Source organism: Stegostoma tigrinum, chromosome 5 (assembly GCF_030684315.1).
Source record: "Stegostoma tigrinum isolate sSteTig4 chromosome 5, sSteTig4.hap1, whole genome shotgun sequence".
Lineage (NCBI taxonomy): Eukaryota > Metazoa > Chordata > Chondrichthyes > Orectolobiformes > Stegostomatidae > Stegostoma > Stegostoma tigrinum.
In genome coordinates this window covers 112,204,911-112,219,950 of record NC_081358.1, presented here as the reverse complement: position 1 = coordinate 112,219,950, position 15,040 = coordinate 112,204,911, and the positions used below count along the sequence as shown (strand labels likewise).

General features: G+C 39.6%; 1 protein-coding gene and 1 pseudogene across 3 annotated transcripts in view; one reads left to right on the top strand and one right to left on the bottom strand.

Moving 5' to 3' along the window:
- Window positions 1–15,040, bottom strand: part of LOC125451790 (protein argonaute-2) — a 98,141-nt gene that overhangs the window by 62,611 nt on the left and 20,490 nt on the right. For 2 of the 3 annotated variants that reach the window (XR_009445790.1, XM_048529367.2), the window contains exons 2-3: window positions 3,603–3,792; window positions 2,534–2,654 (exon numbers count right to left, since the gene is read on the bottom strand). Coding sequence is in view for 2 of the 3 variants with exons in the window: in XM_048529367.2 (XP_048385324.1) it covers window positions 2,534–2,654; window positions 3,603–3,792 (311 nt within the window). In the remaining variant the exon portion in view is untranslated. Of the gene's footprint in view, window positions 1–2,533; window positions 2,655–3,602; window positions 3,793–8,873; window positions 8,981–15,040 lie in introns of those variants that run through there. The other variant, XM_048529368.2, reaches the window with a different exon arrangement.
- LOC125452153 (U6atac minor spliceosomal RNA) lies at window positions 2,821–2,905 on the top strand (annotated as a pseudogene).

The window sequence follows — 15,040 nt, the reverse complement described above, 5'->3', positions numbered from 1 at the left end:
AGTTTGTTGTCTTTCAGTGTTGTTTCTAACTCTGCTAAATCTTTCTAGTCCGCATCCCGGAAATTGTAATTTAATCCTCTTACTAAGACGGCTTTTTCAGTGTCTGTTAATGGTCGGTCAGATAAGTTTTTTATCCATGCTTCTGTGCTGTCTGTGTTGTTATTTTGAGAGAGTTTGTCTAGTTTTTTCTGCGGGTCTAATTTTTTCGTTTTCTGTGTTTGCCGTTGTCTGATGTCTATGGCTCGTTGTACTGTGTCTGTCGCATTAGTGAGTAAAGTTTTTTGGGGTGAAATTTCCTGGTTGTATTTACGGAGTCTGTTGTGAGCATCATTGATCATTTCTCGAAGCATTCTGCAGCGGTTTTGCTCAGCTATTCTTTTGGCTAGCGGGGTGTTAAGGGGAGGTTTGTATTTGAGACGTTTGGGTAGTACCTGTTTCCTTAGGCATTCATGCAGGAAGTACAGCTGTTCGCGGGTGGCACTCTGTCGGATGGTATTGGTTTCCCATCTTCGGGCCAGTTTTAGCGTATTGCGCCCATAGGTGCTAGCGAGTTTTGAGAAGATTTGTAGCTTAGGTTGAGGTTCTGGATGTGAGATTGCTCGCTGAGCTGGAAGGTTTGTCTTCACACGTTTCTGAACCACAAACCCACCAACACACTAAAACAGCAGCTAATGAAATTAAAAGACCCTATACAGACAACAAATAAAACAAACGTCATCTACAAAATACCTTGCAAGAACTGTGACAAACACTACATTGGACAAATTGGCAGAAAGCTAGCCACCAGAATACATGAACATCAACTAGTCACAAAACAACATGACCCACTATCACTCGTATCCTTACATACAGATGAGGAAGGACACCACTTTGATTGGGACAACACATCCATCCTAGGACAAGCCAAACAGAGAGACACATGAGAATTCCTAGAAGCATGGCATTCCAACCGGAACTCCAACAACAAACACATTGATTTGGAGCCAATCTACCATCCCCTGAGAAAAAGAACAGGAAATGACATCAACACAGGAAATGACATCACCAACCCAAGGAAACCTAACCAGATAAATAGAAAGCGGGACATAACATCAGCACTTCGTTGGAGGCTCACTGATGATGTTACCTAGAAAGGTGACAAAACGTCTGAAAACGAACCTTCCAGCTCAGCGAGCAATCTCACATCCAGACTAACCTTGTCCAAGAGCTTTCAGGGTTATCTTTGAAATCCTTTCCCTCGCAACGCCTTTCATCATGGCAGCGTGATCATAGGGGCACTGTCTCCAGGTGGAATCCTGATTAGTTTTTGAGCCCAACTCTCTTTCATCTTGGAAGTATTGATCGGAGCAGCAAAGTCTAGAGCCTATCAGCCTACTCCTAACTCATATTTTCATATTAAAATCGTGCACCTTGTTCCCCGCAAAACAACTACGGCCCATTCATTTGGTAACAATAAACAAACCAGGCCTATTCTCATGCAGACTTCAAACAAGTTACATTCCCCGCTTTCATTTTATCTTAAAGACTGCTCCAAAATATGAAAATTTATAAATTCCAATTGTAACATCTGATAACCTAATAGAAAAGCTAAATTCTGTATACAGTAATGCTTTACCTCACCTCATTATAACAATTGTGTTAGTTTTGAAATACAACTTGGAGAAAATAATAAATGCATTTCTTCTACAGTCTAAACATTTTATATTTTTGGATAAAAGTAATCAGAGAAAGAATTGCATGCCAAAGACAGCGATAATTATCTGCTATATGTGGCCAGCAGGCGATAGTTATCTTTAACACACCACCGCTGCCCAGTTTTTTGCGCCATCTTCAAAATAATCACAACTATATTGTTAAAAAGATCAAATGCCAAAATATCTCTAACCTAACAGTAAAACAAAAAATTGCCATAACTGAATTTCCCTCTTAAGTGCTTCAGCTGAATCTTACAATGGATTCCAAGAATTAAGCTTCATATTCTGGACAGTACCAATCCCACTTATTATGACCTGCGTGGACATCTCAAATTCTTATACCTATCTTAGTACCTACCTTTCAAACTCCATCCTGAGCTCCACCCTAACTAGCACCATTTTATCTGAATCTCGAACACCTACTTGTCCTTATGAATTATCCAATGTCATTTCCATCTTCCAATGAATCTTCACTTACTCCTTCAATGCACAACTTAAATGTATTGTTTAAAAAAGTATAAATACCTTCAAAGTCTTATGTCATTTAACAATCTGCTTCAGTTTTATCTCTCAACTGAGATTCTTGCCTTCTCCTTCTAGACCCCTGTGCACAAATCGCTCCCTTGCATCTGACAATGGTGGCACACAACCTTAACGCAATATTGTTCAAAGTTGAAGGATATGGAACTTTTTGAAAACAGACCACTGACAATTAAGTTTTGGAACTATGACAACAGAAAGTCAACACCAACTTTTTCCACACCTCTACAAATTAAATGCAACATTTGGGCTGATCTAATGAATTCAAATGTTGAATTCATTGAAGTAATCTCACTCACCCTGTCTCGCCCTATTGGAAGAGGCATTGCTGTATAGAGGTTTTTCCTTCCATCAAACACTGGCTTCCGATCACCAAAGATCTGGTTTTTAAAATGCTGAACCATATGTTCAACAATTTCTCTGAAAAGCAAAATAATTATTTCACTTCACAGCTGTTTGGATAGACATTTTTTATCTATGCATTCATTGATATTTTTCAAATTGTTTTACTTTACTTCTATTGTAAAAATTCTTAATTAAGATGAGTCAGTGTCTTTTTTTAAAATTCACTGAAATTATAAATATAGTATTTTATGAAAGTACAGAACATTAGCACACCCCCTGAGTGGGATAGGAGTCGTCCTAGTGGCCTTACAAAGGTATCCTCTTATGGCACAGTGGCAAGGTAGGGACCCCTGGATCAGGCAGCACAGGTTCAAGTCCCACATGCTTTAGAGGAGTGTAATAACAGCTCTGAACTCGTTGATTATAAAAACATAGACTTTTGCACATTTCAGATTCACATATAATGTATATTTCTATATTGTATAATCATCACAAAACAACTTCACACAACAAGTTACTAATGAAAAGTGGTGACCCATCAAGCAAACCACTGATTTAAGAATGATAGACACCTAGATTTAAGTTTTGTTTCCATCGGTTCATAATCTTGAAACAAACAAAGATTTCAGCTCAAAGTTCTCACTGTTTCTCAACTTCAGATAAGTTGATCAAATAAAGAGTCTCTCATTTGGGGAAGTGCACATTTATAAACTAGCATTGTTTTCTACCCCAGGCGGTTAGCACTGGAATTCAAAGTTTGCCATACATCTTAAATCCTAAAATGTAGAATTTTTTCTGATAGTCATACTGAACCCAATAACATTATTTGTGAAAGCAAAACTCAGACAATAAGAAGTTTGGCAAAAAATTAAATTGCTTAAATGGAAAAGATGTAGGCGTCTCAGGACATATCCATTTACACAGGTTAGTCCAATATGGTGACAAAATATAGTCAACACTAAAATTTGCATCTTGCTGAAACTACCTACCATTCACAAAAGGGAACTAATTATTTCACATTACCTGTTGACTCTTCTCGGGCATTTGTCTGGTTTTATGTCTATGTCATAATGGTAAATTTCAATTTTTGGAATGTCCACTTCAAAGAAGTTGGCTTGTAATTTGATTGGTCGACCCATAGTACCAAAATCAGGTCTCACAGGTGGTTTGAAAGTTGCCAACGTCTGCACAGGTGGTGTTGGGGAAGGTAGATCTAGGAGAGAAAGGTATTTTTATTAGAATTAAAAACAGATTGTGCATACAAAATTGCACAGATAGTCATCTCAAGCTGGCTGGCATCTATTGCAAGATAGACAAAACATATTAATTCGCTAAGAATTATTCTGTGAGCTATAGCAGAGAATGATGCCTATTTAGCCCACCCACGTTTGTACCAGCATTACACAAGAACCATCAAGCGTCTCATTCCACTGCTCTTTATTTCCAATAAACTATCAAAATTTACAGGTGCATCTGCTTCTAGACAGTGCATTTCTAATCATACATCTGTATAAAAACATCTCTGATCCAGTGCTGATGTCAATTATCGAACATCTGCACATTTTCCACAAGACCATAAAATGTAGAAACAGAAGGAGGCCATTCAACCTATCAAGTCTGCTCCACAGTTCAATGAGATCATGGCTGATTGGACAATCCTCACCCACTTTCTTGGCTTTTCCCTATAATCCTTGATTCTGGCACTGATTAAAAATACATCACAGCCTTGAATACAGTCTCCACATCCCTCTGTGGTAAAGAATTTCACAGACTCATTCTCTTCAAAGAAGAAATTCCTCGTCTCTGTCCAACACCTTACACAGATTGTGCGCTTTGCTCCTCGACTCTTCCACAGGGGAAACAACCTCTCAGTATCACTCTGCCAAGCTCCGAATAGCCTCTTATATTTCAATACAAATTTGCCACAGTTTTCTAAACTCCAACGTATACAGTCCCAACTTGGTCATCCTCTCCTCATAAGAAAATTCCTCCATACCAAGGAGCAACCTACTGAACATTAGTGAAATCCATCAAAATGCCAGTATGGCTTTCCTTAGATAAAGATGACCAAAACCATTCACAATAATTTAGGAGTAGTCGACTAGGGCCGTTTAGCAAGACTCCCCTATTTTTATAAAACAAATGACTGCATATGCTGGAGATCTGAAACAAAAACAAAGTGCTTGAGAAACTATGCAGGTCTGGTAGCACCAGTAGGGTGAGGAACAGAGTTCAAGTTTTGAGTCTAGTGACACTTCATCACTGTATCATTTTGTTAGCTGTTTCTTCCTGCAGATGCTGCCAGCACTGCTTACAAGTGCTGGAGAAACTAAATAGATCTGGAAAGAGAAACAGAACTAAAATGACATAGCAAAGAAGGGGTGCTGGACTCAGAACATTAACTCTGTTCCTCTCTCTATTGGCACTTCTAGACTTCTACAGCAACAAAAACAGAAATTGCAGAAAAGCTCAGCAGGTCAAGCAACATTTGTGGAGAGTAATCAGAGTTAATGTTTCAGGTCCAATGACCCTTTTATGAGGAAGGGTCACTCAACACGAAACATTAACTCTGATTTCAACCCTACAGATACTGCCAGTCCAGCTCAGCTTCTCCAGCAATTTCTACTTATGTTTCTGATTTACACCATCTGTAGTTCTTTTAGTTTTTATTTAATTTCTCCAACAGACAGTTTCTGTTCCCTAACTTATGCTCTTTTCTCCTTGAAATTAACACCAACTGTCCATTTTCTCTGTTACCTGCTGAACTTGTATGTTAGCTTTTTGTTAGTAGGAACTGCCAATGCTGGAGAATCTGAGATAATAAGGTGTAGAACTGGATGAACAGAGCAGGCCAAGCAGCATCAGAGGATCAGAAAAGCTGACATTTCAGGTCTAGACCCTTCTTCTGAAGAGGGGTCCAGACCTGAAACGTCAGCTTTCCTGCACCTCTGATGCTGCTTGGCCTGCTGTGTTCATACAGCTCGACACCTTGTTATCTCTGACACCCTTTTTGTGATGTATGTACACGACTCCATTCAGCTTTTCTATCCTTCCTGCCAAAGTGCATAATCACACATTTTTGCACATTATATTCCACCTGCAAGGCTTTAGACCATTTTCTTAAACCTGTCTATATACCCCTAAATTCTTTGCGTCATCCTCACCACTTGTCTTCCCAACTGCGATCATCAAGTTTGCCAATAGTGCATTCGCAGTCCTTACCCAATTCAAAAATAAATGTTGTAAATAATTGTTGAGCTGTAATTCCTGTGGCATTCTACTAGTGACAGGTTATCCTTCCTGAAAATATCTCCTTTATCCCAATTCTGTATTCCACTAGTTAGTTAATCCTCTATTCAATCAAATATTGTTCCATACCCTGCCCCTCCCCCACAACTCCAGGGTCTCTAAGCCTTACTTGTAGCAACTTATTGAATGCCTCTTGGAAATCCAAATATATTATATCTACTGGTTCCTGAATCTACCCTGCTCCTCCCTCCTCAAAGACTAACAAATTTGTCAGGCACTTCCTTTTCATGAAACTTTGCTGACTCTGCTTGACTATATTATAGATTTCTAGACATTCTGATATTATGACTTCTCTAATAGATAACCAGCCATTGTCTAAAAAAAAATGTCTGTGTCTTTTTGAATAACGATTTTAAAAGGGAAAGAAACAAAAAAAGAACTAACAATACACCAGTCAGCAAAACATCTGACATTAGGAAAGTGTTATGATCAAGGATGTAATAGCAGGTCTCTTGCCAGTAAAAATGGTTTCTCATATACTCAATCTTTCACAAGTGAACATTAACATTAGATATTTAAAATTAAGTGTGGTCTGCTCCAATAGAAATACAACTTCTTTCTACATAACTGAAGTCTCTCATTTTTGGCATTTTTCCTATAAACCTTCTCTACAAAAACTTGAAACCCCTAAAACAGAGTGCACATTACTTACCATAATATCCCAGATGCAGCCCAATGAGTGTTACTACCAATGTTTAGCACAACTGCTATGCATTTCACATCTCAAATTTATAAAATCACAAATCTCGTACATTCTATTAGCTTTATCAAATTGCTATTCTGCTGTGTTTAAGGATTTGTAATTATAAACCCTCAGGAATTTGGTAAGCACACAAATATCTAAAACTAAATTATTTTAGCTTGATTTGTTGGCAACCAACTTGAAGGTCTATCACTAGCCTTAATATACTGGTAAAATTATAGTTCTCCTATAATTCCAACTCATCACCTACAACTGCTTCTACTGTCACCAGGCCTTTAGACAATATTTCCTGTCACCAAATTCGGAGGATTTAGCAAAAGCAGAGCTATTCTCTACAGCTTTGAGGTGCTTGTTATATGTCTGCATGTGTCTGAACAATATAGGAAGACAGGGATTGCCATTCCCCAGAAAGGCATGACTGAGATTCTTTTCCTCAAACATTTTTTCCCCTCGACTGAAGGTTAATTGGCACACTGAACATGGAAAACTTCATTGTCTGGCGGCCTTTGATGAGAGGCTACTCCCAATATATGAACGAAAAGGTCCATACATTTTAGCATATTTCACAAATGGCCAATTTTCTTGTATGTTTCAGCAGAAGAGTACATGATGACCCAGAGCTCAGTAAATGACATCATTTGCATTCTGAAGCATAATAATCAAAGTTGCAGTGGCTTCAGTTTTGAATTAAAGGTGGGGTGGGTTCAGCACTTTTCCATCTATTCTGTACATGATGTCTATGCCTGAAGTTATTCTGCTGAAAGTGAGATGCAGTGCTGCAATGTGAAAGGATAGAGAAGAGGGTTTGTGCAAAGACACAGCCTTGAATGATTCCAGTTTGCACTGGGTCCTTGTGATGATTCCATTGGAGAGGATCACAGGTTGTACTCCATTGTCAAGTAGGCAGGAAATGGTGACAAATTTCTGAGGGTGTCCAGGTTTGTATTACATAAGCCTATATGGCAGGCAGAGACAAAGATTTCTGAAGTATTGAAAAAGGTGATACACAGCATTTACTGCTATTCCTTGTATTTTTCTTGATTTGGGTTGTAGGGTAAAGTGGCATGATAGTTTAACAATGAATGCAGCTTCCCCCAAGCCAACTTGTCCCTTAATAAAGTGCTACCTACCAGCTCCACTGGGCAGGATGTTGGTCATATGCCTGGTATTAGACTCCCAAACCAACGTTCTACTCAAAACTCAAATCATAGAATGAGAGAGATAATAGGAACTGCAGATGCTGGTGAGTCCGAGATAACAAGATATATAGCTGGATGAACACAGCAGGCAAGCAGCATCTTAGGAGCAGGAAAGCTGACGTTTCGGGCCCAGACCCTTCATCCGTCAGCTTTCCTGCTCCTAAGATGCGCTGCTTGCCTGCTGTGTTCATCCAGCTGCACACCTTGTTATCATAGAATGTGACTTTCAGTAGGATGACAGAAATACTTTACAGATACCCTCAAAGCAACCACGTAGAAATTAAACATCCTACTGACTGATGGGAGCCCCTGGCTTGGACCTACTGAAATGTAGAAGCTTTATTTGAGAAGGCATATACACATTTTGAGACTGAGAAGCATGCAGAGACAAAGAACACACATACTTCTCAAGCTATCACTGCATGCAGCAATCGTAGAATCCCTAGCATGGAAGTAGGCCATTTGGCCCATTAAGTCCACACCAAACCTCTGAACATCAGCCAAACCAGACTCACCCCTCTACACTATGCCTGTAACCCTGCAGTTCCCATGGCTAATCCACCTACCCTGCACAGCTTTGGACTGAAGGAGAAAACCCATGTAGACACAGGAAGAATGTGCAACCCCACACATACAGTCACCCGAAGGTTGACTAGAGCCTGGGTCCCTGGTGCTGCAGGGCAGCAGCGCTAACCACAGAGCATCTGTGCCGCCGCACTGTCTGTAGATTACCAGTGGATTCATAAGTCATCGCAGACCTCACTAAACTAGTGTAGAAACGTCATCCTCAACTCTGAGGGACTGTCTAGGAAGAAACAGCAATATCATTGTCATGCAAATTGATTCTGTAACATTAAGAATTTGGAAGAAAAAAATTCTGTAATCTGACCATGACAAGTTTATTGCAGTTCCAGTGAATATTATGAAAATTAGAAGCTAAAAACATTGCAATTCCCCCAAATCTCATTTGAAAAACATCACAAATTTTGTTACATAATTAATTTTCAGACAAACCATTATTCCTGGCTAAAATCATTAAAACATCAGACTGCATTTTCTTTTAAACAAAGTCGTAATACGTACCAGCTAACAACAATGAAGTACACCAGAACAGTATAGAGTAAAGAACAAAAACACCCCACCATAAAATTGTGCATCATGGAACGAGTGGGCCCCTAGTGCAAATCGTGGCTATCTACTTCAGCACCACTCTTCTCTGGTCCTTATCTCACTTAAAAAGACATGCTCCTCCTAGCAAAGTCCTGCCCTGTATAGAATGATAAACTAGCAAGTCTAATCGAGGAAATTAGGAATTATAAACAAACCGTTGGAGAAACTAAGCAGGTCTGGCAGCATCTGTAGAGAGAAAAGCAGAGTTAATGTTTCGAGTCCAGTGACCCTTCATCAGAATCTATTGGGCTCAAAACATTAATTCCACTTCTCTCTCCAGAGATGCTGCCAGATCTGCCTTTATTTATTTTACAAATTAAGTAACACCAACAAATTAAGTTGGTCTTGTTACTATGCACGACTGCATACAGTACAGTATCTTGCCAAGAAACTATTTATGTTCTTCCTTCTTCTGGCTCATGAAGCTATACACAATTTGCTAGTCACCCATTATATATATCAAGAGGTAGCTTATTCCCATGCTTAAACCTTAAATAATCACAGGGAGATGGCAGCTAATTGAAATCTGGAATATTCGCTATGTATCCATATAAGAAAGAGAATCATCTGATTATCAAACTTCCATAATGGGACAGAAAAAGCCAAAGTAAATCAACAGCATAAACTAACACTGCAGAACTAGTTCTGTTGTGTGATGTTTTACCAGTGTAGTCAACTTCATTTAACCTGCAGAGCAGATTACAAAAACCCTAGACAGCAATGGAAAAACAAGTGCACAAAGTCAATTTTCCATGCACCGGGCAAAAGTCATCATAACCTTACCAGACCATTGGGTTGCTCTCAGATACAGACGACTGGTGGTGGTTTAACCTGCAGGCCATCACACTTAGGGCAAGGGGAGAGGTTGAGGAGGTTAGTCCTTCACGGTAACCCTAGCCAGTACAAGGTTTGAATCTATACGATTGGTCTCACTGTGCAACACAAGCCAGTCATCCAGCCAACTGAGCTACATGCATGGTACAATACTTTAAAGATGAGATCAGCAACGCTTACGTATTACCCCACTCCTTTGCCACTACTATAATTTCCACTGGTGCTTGCATCACACCACTGCCAGAAATGTTCAAATTGAATCAGGCACAATGAATCAAATATGCAACACTGGGAAATTCACAGTTGCAAGCTGGAATATTTCATCTGTACTTTAACACAGAACATTACAGCACAGTACAGGCCCTTCGGCCCTCGATGTTGTGCCAACCTGTCATACCGATCTCAAGCCCATCTAACCTACACTATTCCATGTACGTCCATATGCTTATCCAATGACGACTTAAATGTACCTAAAGTTGGCGAATCTACTACCGTTGCAGGCAAAGCGTTCCATTCCCTTACTACTCTGAGTAAAGAAACTACCTCTGACATCTGTCCTATATCTTTCACCCCTCAACTTAAAGCTATGCCCCTTCGTGCTCGCTGTCACCATCCGATGAAAAAGACTCTCCCTATCCACCCTATCTAACCCTCTGATTATTTTATATGTCTCAATTAAGTCACCTCTCAACCACCTTCTCTCTAATGAAAACAGCCTCAAGTCCCTCAACCTTTCCTCATAAGACCTTCCCTCCATACCAGGCAACATCCTAGTAAATCTCCTCCGCACCCTTTCCAAAGCTTCCACAACCTTCTTATAATGCGGTGACCAGAACCATACACAATACTCCAAGTGCGGCCGCACCAGAGTTTTGTACAGCTGCAGCATAACCTCTTGGTTCCGGAACTCGATCCCTCTATTAATAAAAGCTAAACCACTGTATGCCTTCTGAACAACCCTGTCAACCTGGGTGGCAACTTTCAAGGATCTGTGTACATGGACACCAAGATCTCTCTGCTCATCTACACTACTAAGAATCTTACCATTAGCCCTGTACTTTGCCTTCTGGTTACTCCTACCAAAGTGCATCACCGCATACTTGTCTGCATTAAACTCCAATTGCCACCTCTCAGCCCAGCTCTGCAGCTTATCTATGTCTCTCTGCAACCTACAGCATCCTTCGTCACTATCCACAACTCCACCAACCTTAGTGTCGTCTGCAAATTTACTAACCCATCCTTCTACGCCCTCATCCAGGTCATTTATAAAAATGACAAACAGCAGTGGACCCAACACCGACCCTTGCAGTACACCACTAATAACTTGTCTCCAGGATGAACATTTCCCATCAACTATCACCCTCTGTCTTCTTTCAGCAAGCCAATTTCTGATCCAAACTGCTATATCTCCCACAATTCCATTCCTCCGCATTTTGTACAATAGTCTATTGTGGGGAACCTTATCGAACGCCTTGCTGAAATCCATATACACCACATCAACTGGTTTACTCTCATCTACCTGTTTGGTCACCTTCTCAAAGAACTCAATAAGGTTTGTGAGGCACGGCCTTCCCTTCACAAAACCATGCTGACTATCCCTAATCAATTTATTCTTTTCTAGATGATTATAAATCCTATCCCTTATAACCTTTTCCAACACTTTACCAACAACTGAGGTAAGGCTCACTGGTCTATAATTACCAGAGTTGTCTCTACTCCCCTTCTTGAACAGGGGAACCACATTTGCTATCCTCCAGTCATCTGGCACTATGCCTGTAGACAATGACGAGTTAAAGATCAATGCCAAAGGCTCAGCAATCTCCTTCCTGGCTTCCCAGAGGATCCGAGGATAAATCCCATCCGGCCCAGGAGACTTATCTATCTTCACCCTCTGAAGGATTTCTAATACCTCTTCCTTGTGAACCTCAATCCCACCTAGTCTAGTAGCCTGTATCTCAGTATTCTCCTCGACAACATTGTCGTTTTCTAGAGTGAATACTGTTGAAAAATATTCATTTAGTGCTTCCCCATCTCATCTGACTCCACACACAACTTACCACTACTATCCTTGATTGGGCCTAATCTTACTTTCATCATTCTTTTGTTCCTTAAATACCTATAGAAAGCCTTAGGATTTATCCTGATCCTATCTGCCAACAACTTCTCATGTCTCCTCCTGGCTCTTCTGAGCTCTCTCTTTAGGTCTTTCCTGGCTACCTCGTAGCCCTCAAGTGCACTAACTGAGCCTTCACATCTCATCCTAACATAAGCCTTCTTCTTCCTCTTGACCAGAGATTCCACCTCCTTCATAAACCACAGCTTCCGCACTCTACAGCTTCCTCCCTGCCTGACAGGTACATACTTATCTAGGACACACAGGAGCTTTTCCTTGAATAAGCTCCACATTTCTAATGTGCCCATCCCCTGCAGTTTCTTTCCCCATCCTATGCTCCCTAAATCTTGCCTAATCTCATTGTAATTGCCTTTCACCCAGCTATAACTCTTGCCCAGTGGTAAACACCTATCCCTTTCCATCACTAAAGTAAACATAACAGAATTGTGATCGCTATCACCAAAGTGCTCACCTACTTCCAAATCTAACACCTGGCCAGGCTCATTACCCAGTACCAAATCTAACGTGGCTTCGCCCCTTGTTGGCCTATCTACATACTGTGTCAGGAAGCCCTCCTGCATACACAGTACAAAAACTGACCCATCTATAGTACTCGAACTATAGTGTTCCCAGTCAATATTTGGAAAGTTGAAATCCCCCATGACAACTATACTGTCTCTCCTATTGCTTATAGCAATAGGCTTATAGAAAACTCCCAACAGGGTGACCTCTCCTTTCCTGTTTCTAACCTCAGCCCATACTACCTCAGTTGACGAGTCCCCAAACATCCTTTCTGCAACTATAATACTGTCCTTGACCAACAATGCCACACCTCCGCCCCTTTTACCATCTTCTCTGTTCTTACTGAAACATCTAAATCCTGGAACCTGCAACAACCATTCCTGTCCCTGCTCTATCCATGTCTCTGAAATGGCCACAACATCGAAGTCCCAGGTACTAACCCATGCTGCAAGTTCACCCAACTTATTCCGGACGCTTAATACATAATAAAGCAGGGAATTATTCACTGAGTTTAACATTGCAACAAAAAGGGAGACATATGTATACTGAGGCTCAAACAATAAAGTTCTAATTTTTTCAATTCTTCAAGCAATTTCACATTAACAGAAATTTACAGTAGAAACAAAAAGGTTCAAAATTGTAATTCATAACGAAATCAATAGAAGTTGGGAGAGGGGAAGCCAGAAAATAAACTATCCAATCAAACACAACATTCCACTACATGACATTCCAGTGTGCAGGAAACTCTGTTTGCATTTTAATTAAGGAAAACGAATGAAACCAATAATCATTTAGGTTGAATATAAAGAAGAATTTTTCCAAAACATGTTTTTACAGGTATATTTCAGAACAGTTTCTGAAGTAAAAACAGGAATGCACAAAACAGATTGACGTCCATTAATTCACATGAAGGCAGTTTTTAAAATATTTTTGATTAACATATTTCAACTTTTAAACTGGTCGTTTCAACCAATGAGTGATAAAGGAGTGCTTTTGGGATTATTCATTTTCATTTATTTTGTTTAATAAATGGTTTAATCATTAATACCAAATAGGCAACATAAGGCTATTCACAATTTTCCACAATTATTTAAGCAATTGTCTTTTGCTCAAAAGCTAGAAGACCTAATACAAATGCAAAATATTGTGAATGTGAGAAACCAGACAAATACAGAAGATGTGGGAAATGTACCATTCAGCACTTGTGGAATATTCTAGCATTCTGTTTTTATCACAGCTCCATTTGTTGTTTGCTGATAATGATGAAACCAGCATCTGTACTCATGTTCAAGTCCTAATTCAATCTACAGGAAACATCAACCTGACCTAAAGACAGTGAAAGTTGATCCAAGCAATAGAAGCAACTGTTGGTGGAGACTTGTGGGCATGAGCCATGGAAAATATTCACTGAGCTGGTGGTGTGCTTTTTTAAATACTGATAGTGTTGTTACCCGTGCCTGTAATGCCTAATCTAATTTGACAAGATCACTCCCACCCTTCTTGCTAGCTTGTCATCCAAGTGCTCACCAAGTCGGTTAGGAAGTCATAACCAAGATCAATGTCATATTTCTGTACTACCATCTCCCAAGCATTTCCATTCGGGTCAATATGTGAATTAGTAATTGGAAATTCAATTTCTTTGGCCTTACCCAGCCAACTATTGCATCCCTGCTATTGACCTGGTGAACAACTGTAATTTTTCAAACATTTACAGAATAATATCAAGCACAGTAAGGGTGATGAGTGGAAACCAAACAGGGTGTCTCACAGACAGAAAAAAATTCCTGCTCAAAATTCCCTTTTCTTGTCAATACTGATTACAATTCAGCACTGAGGCTTCAAGAAGCTCTATATGGATTCTGAACCTAATTCACTAAATCAATTTTTATCTCAATACTACTTGTGAAAATAACCAATTCAGTCTGTGTGCGAATAAAATCTCCTCACACCAAGGAGCATTTCTTCCAAGTCAAAACCACACGATATATCTAGCAAACCAATCTGGGTAGCCATAGAACATGGTGGGCCAAAACAAAATTACCAATATATTTTATAACATGCAAGCTGTTTCTGAAATGATAACTATCTGGTGAGATAATTTTGCTAGTCTCTGAAGTCTGCTATACATCATAAACTTTTTAACTAAATCAGGCACATAACCACAGTTTTCAAAGACAATGCTTCACTTCTACAGATTTTTATGACTCTAGTTCACAATATTGAAGACTTGTGTACAGCTAGTTGACCCTGGTAGAAGTTCATTTCAAATTTTCTCAACAACTTATTGGATGAATTATTAAAATTCTCATATCACATCAATACCTACAATACAAGCTCCAGATTAATTGTGCTACTTTCCTAAAAAGACAAAAACTTCCTTCCTAATCCCACAGAACCCAGTTTAGGAGTTTACAAATGTAACTGCGAATTCTGATTCGATCTGCCAGTATCAATAGCAAAAATTAAATTTCATATTCTATCCAAGTCCCAGTACGAAATGGCAAAGCAAGCTAAAGTAAACACTCATGCAGTTGGAGCATAAAGCAAAGCTAAGTTACATTTCTGAGGAATTAAGATATATTTTAATCATCCTGCTCAGAGATGTTCTTAC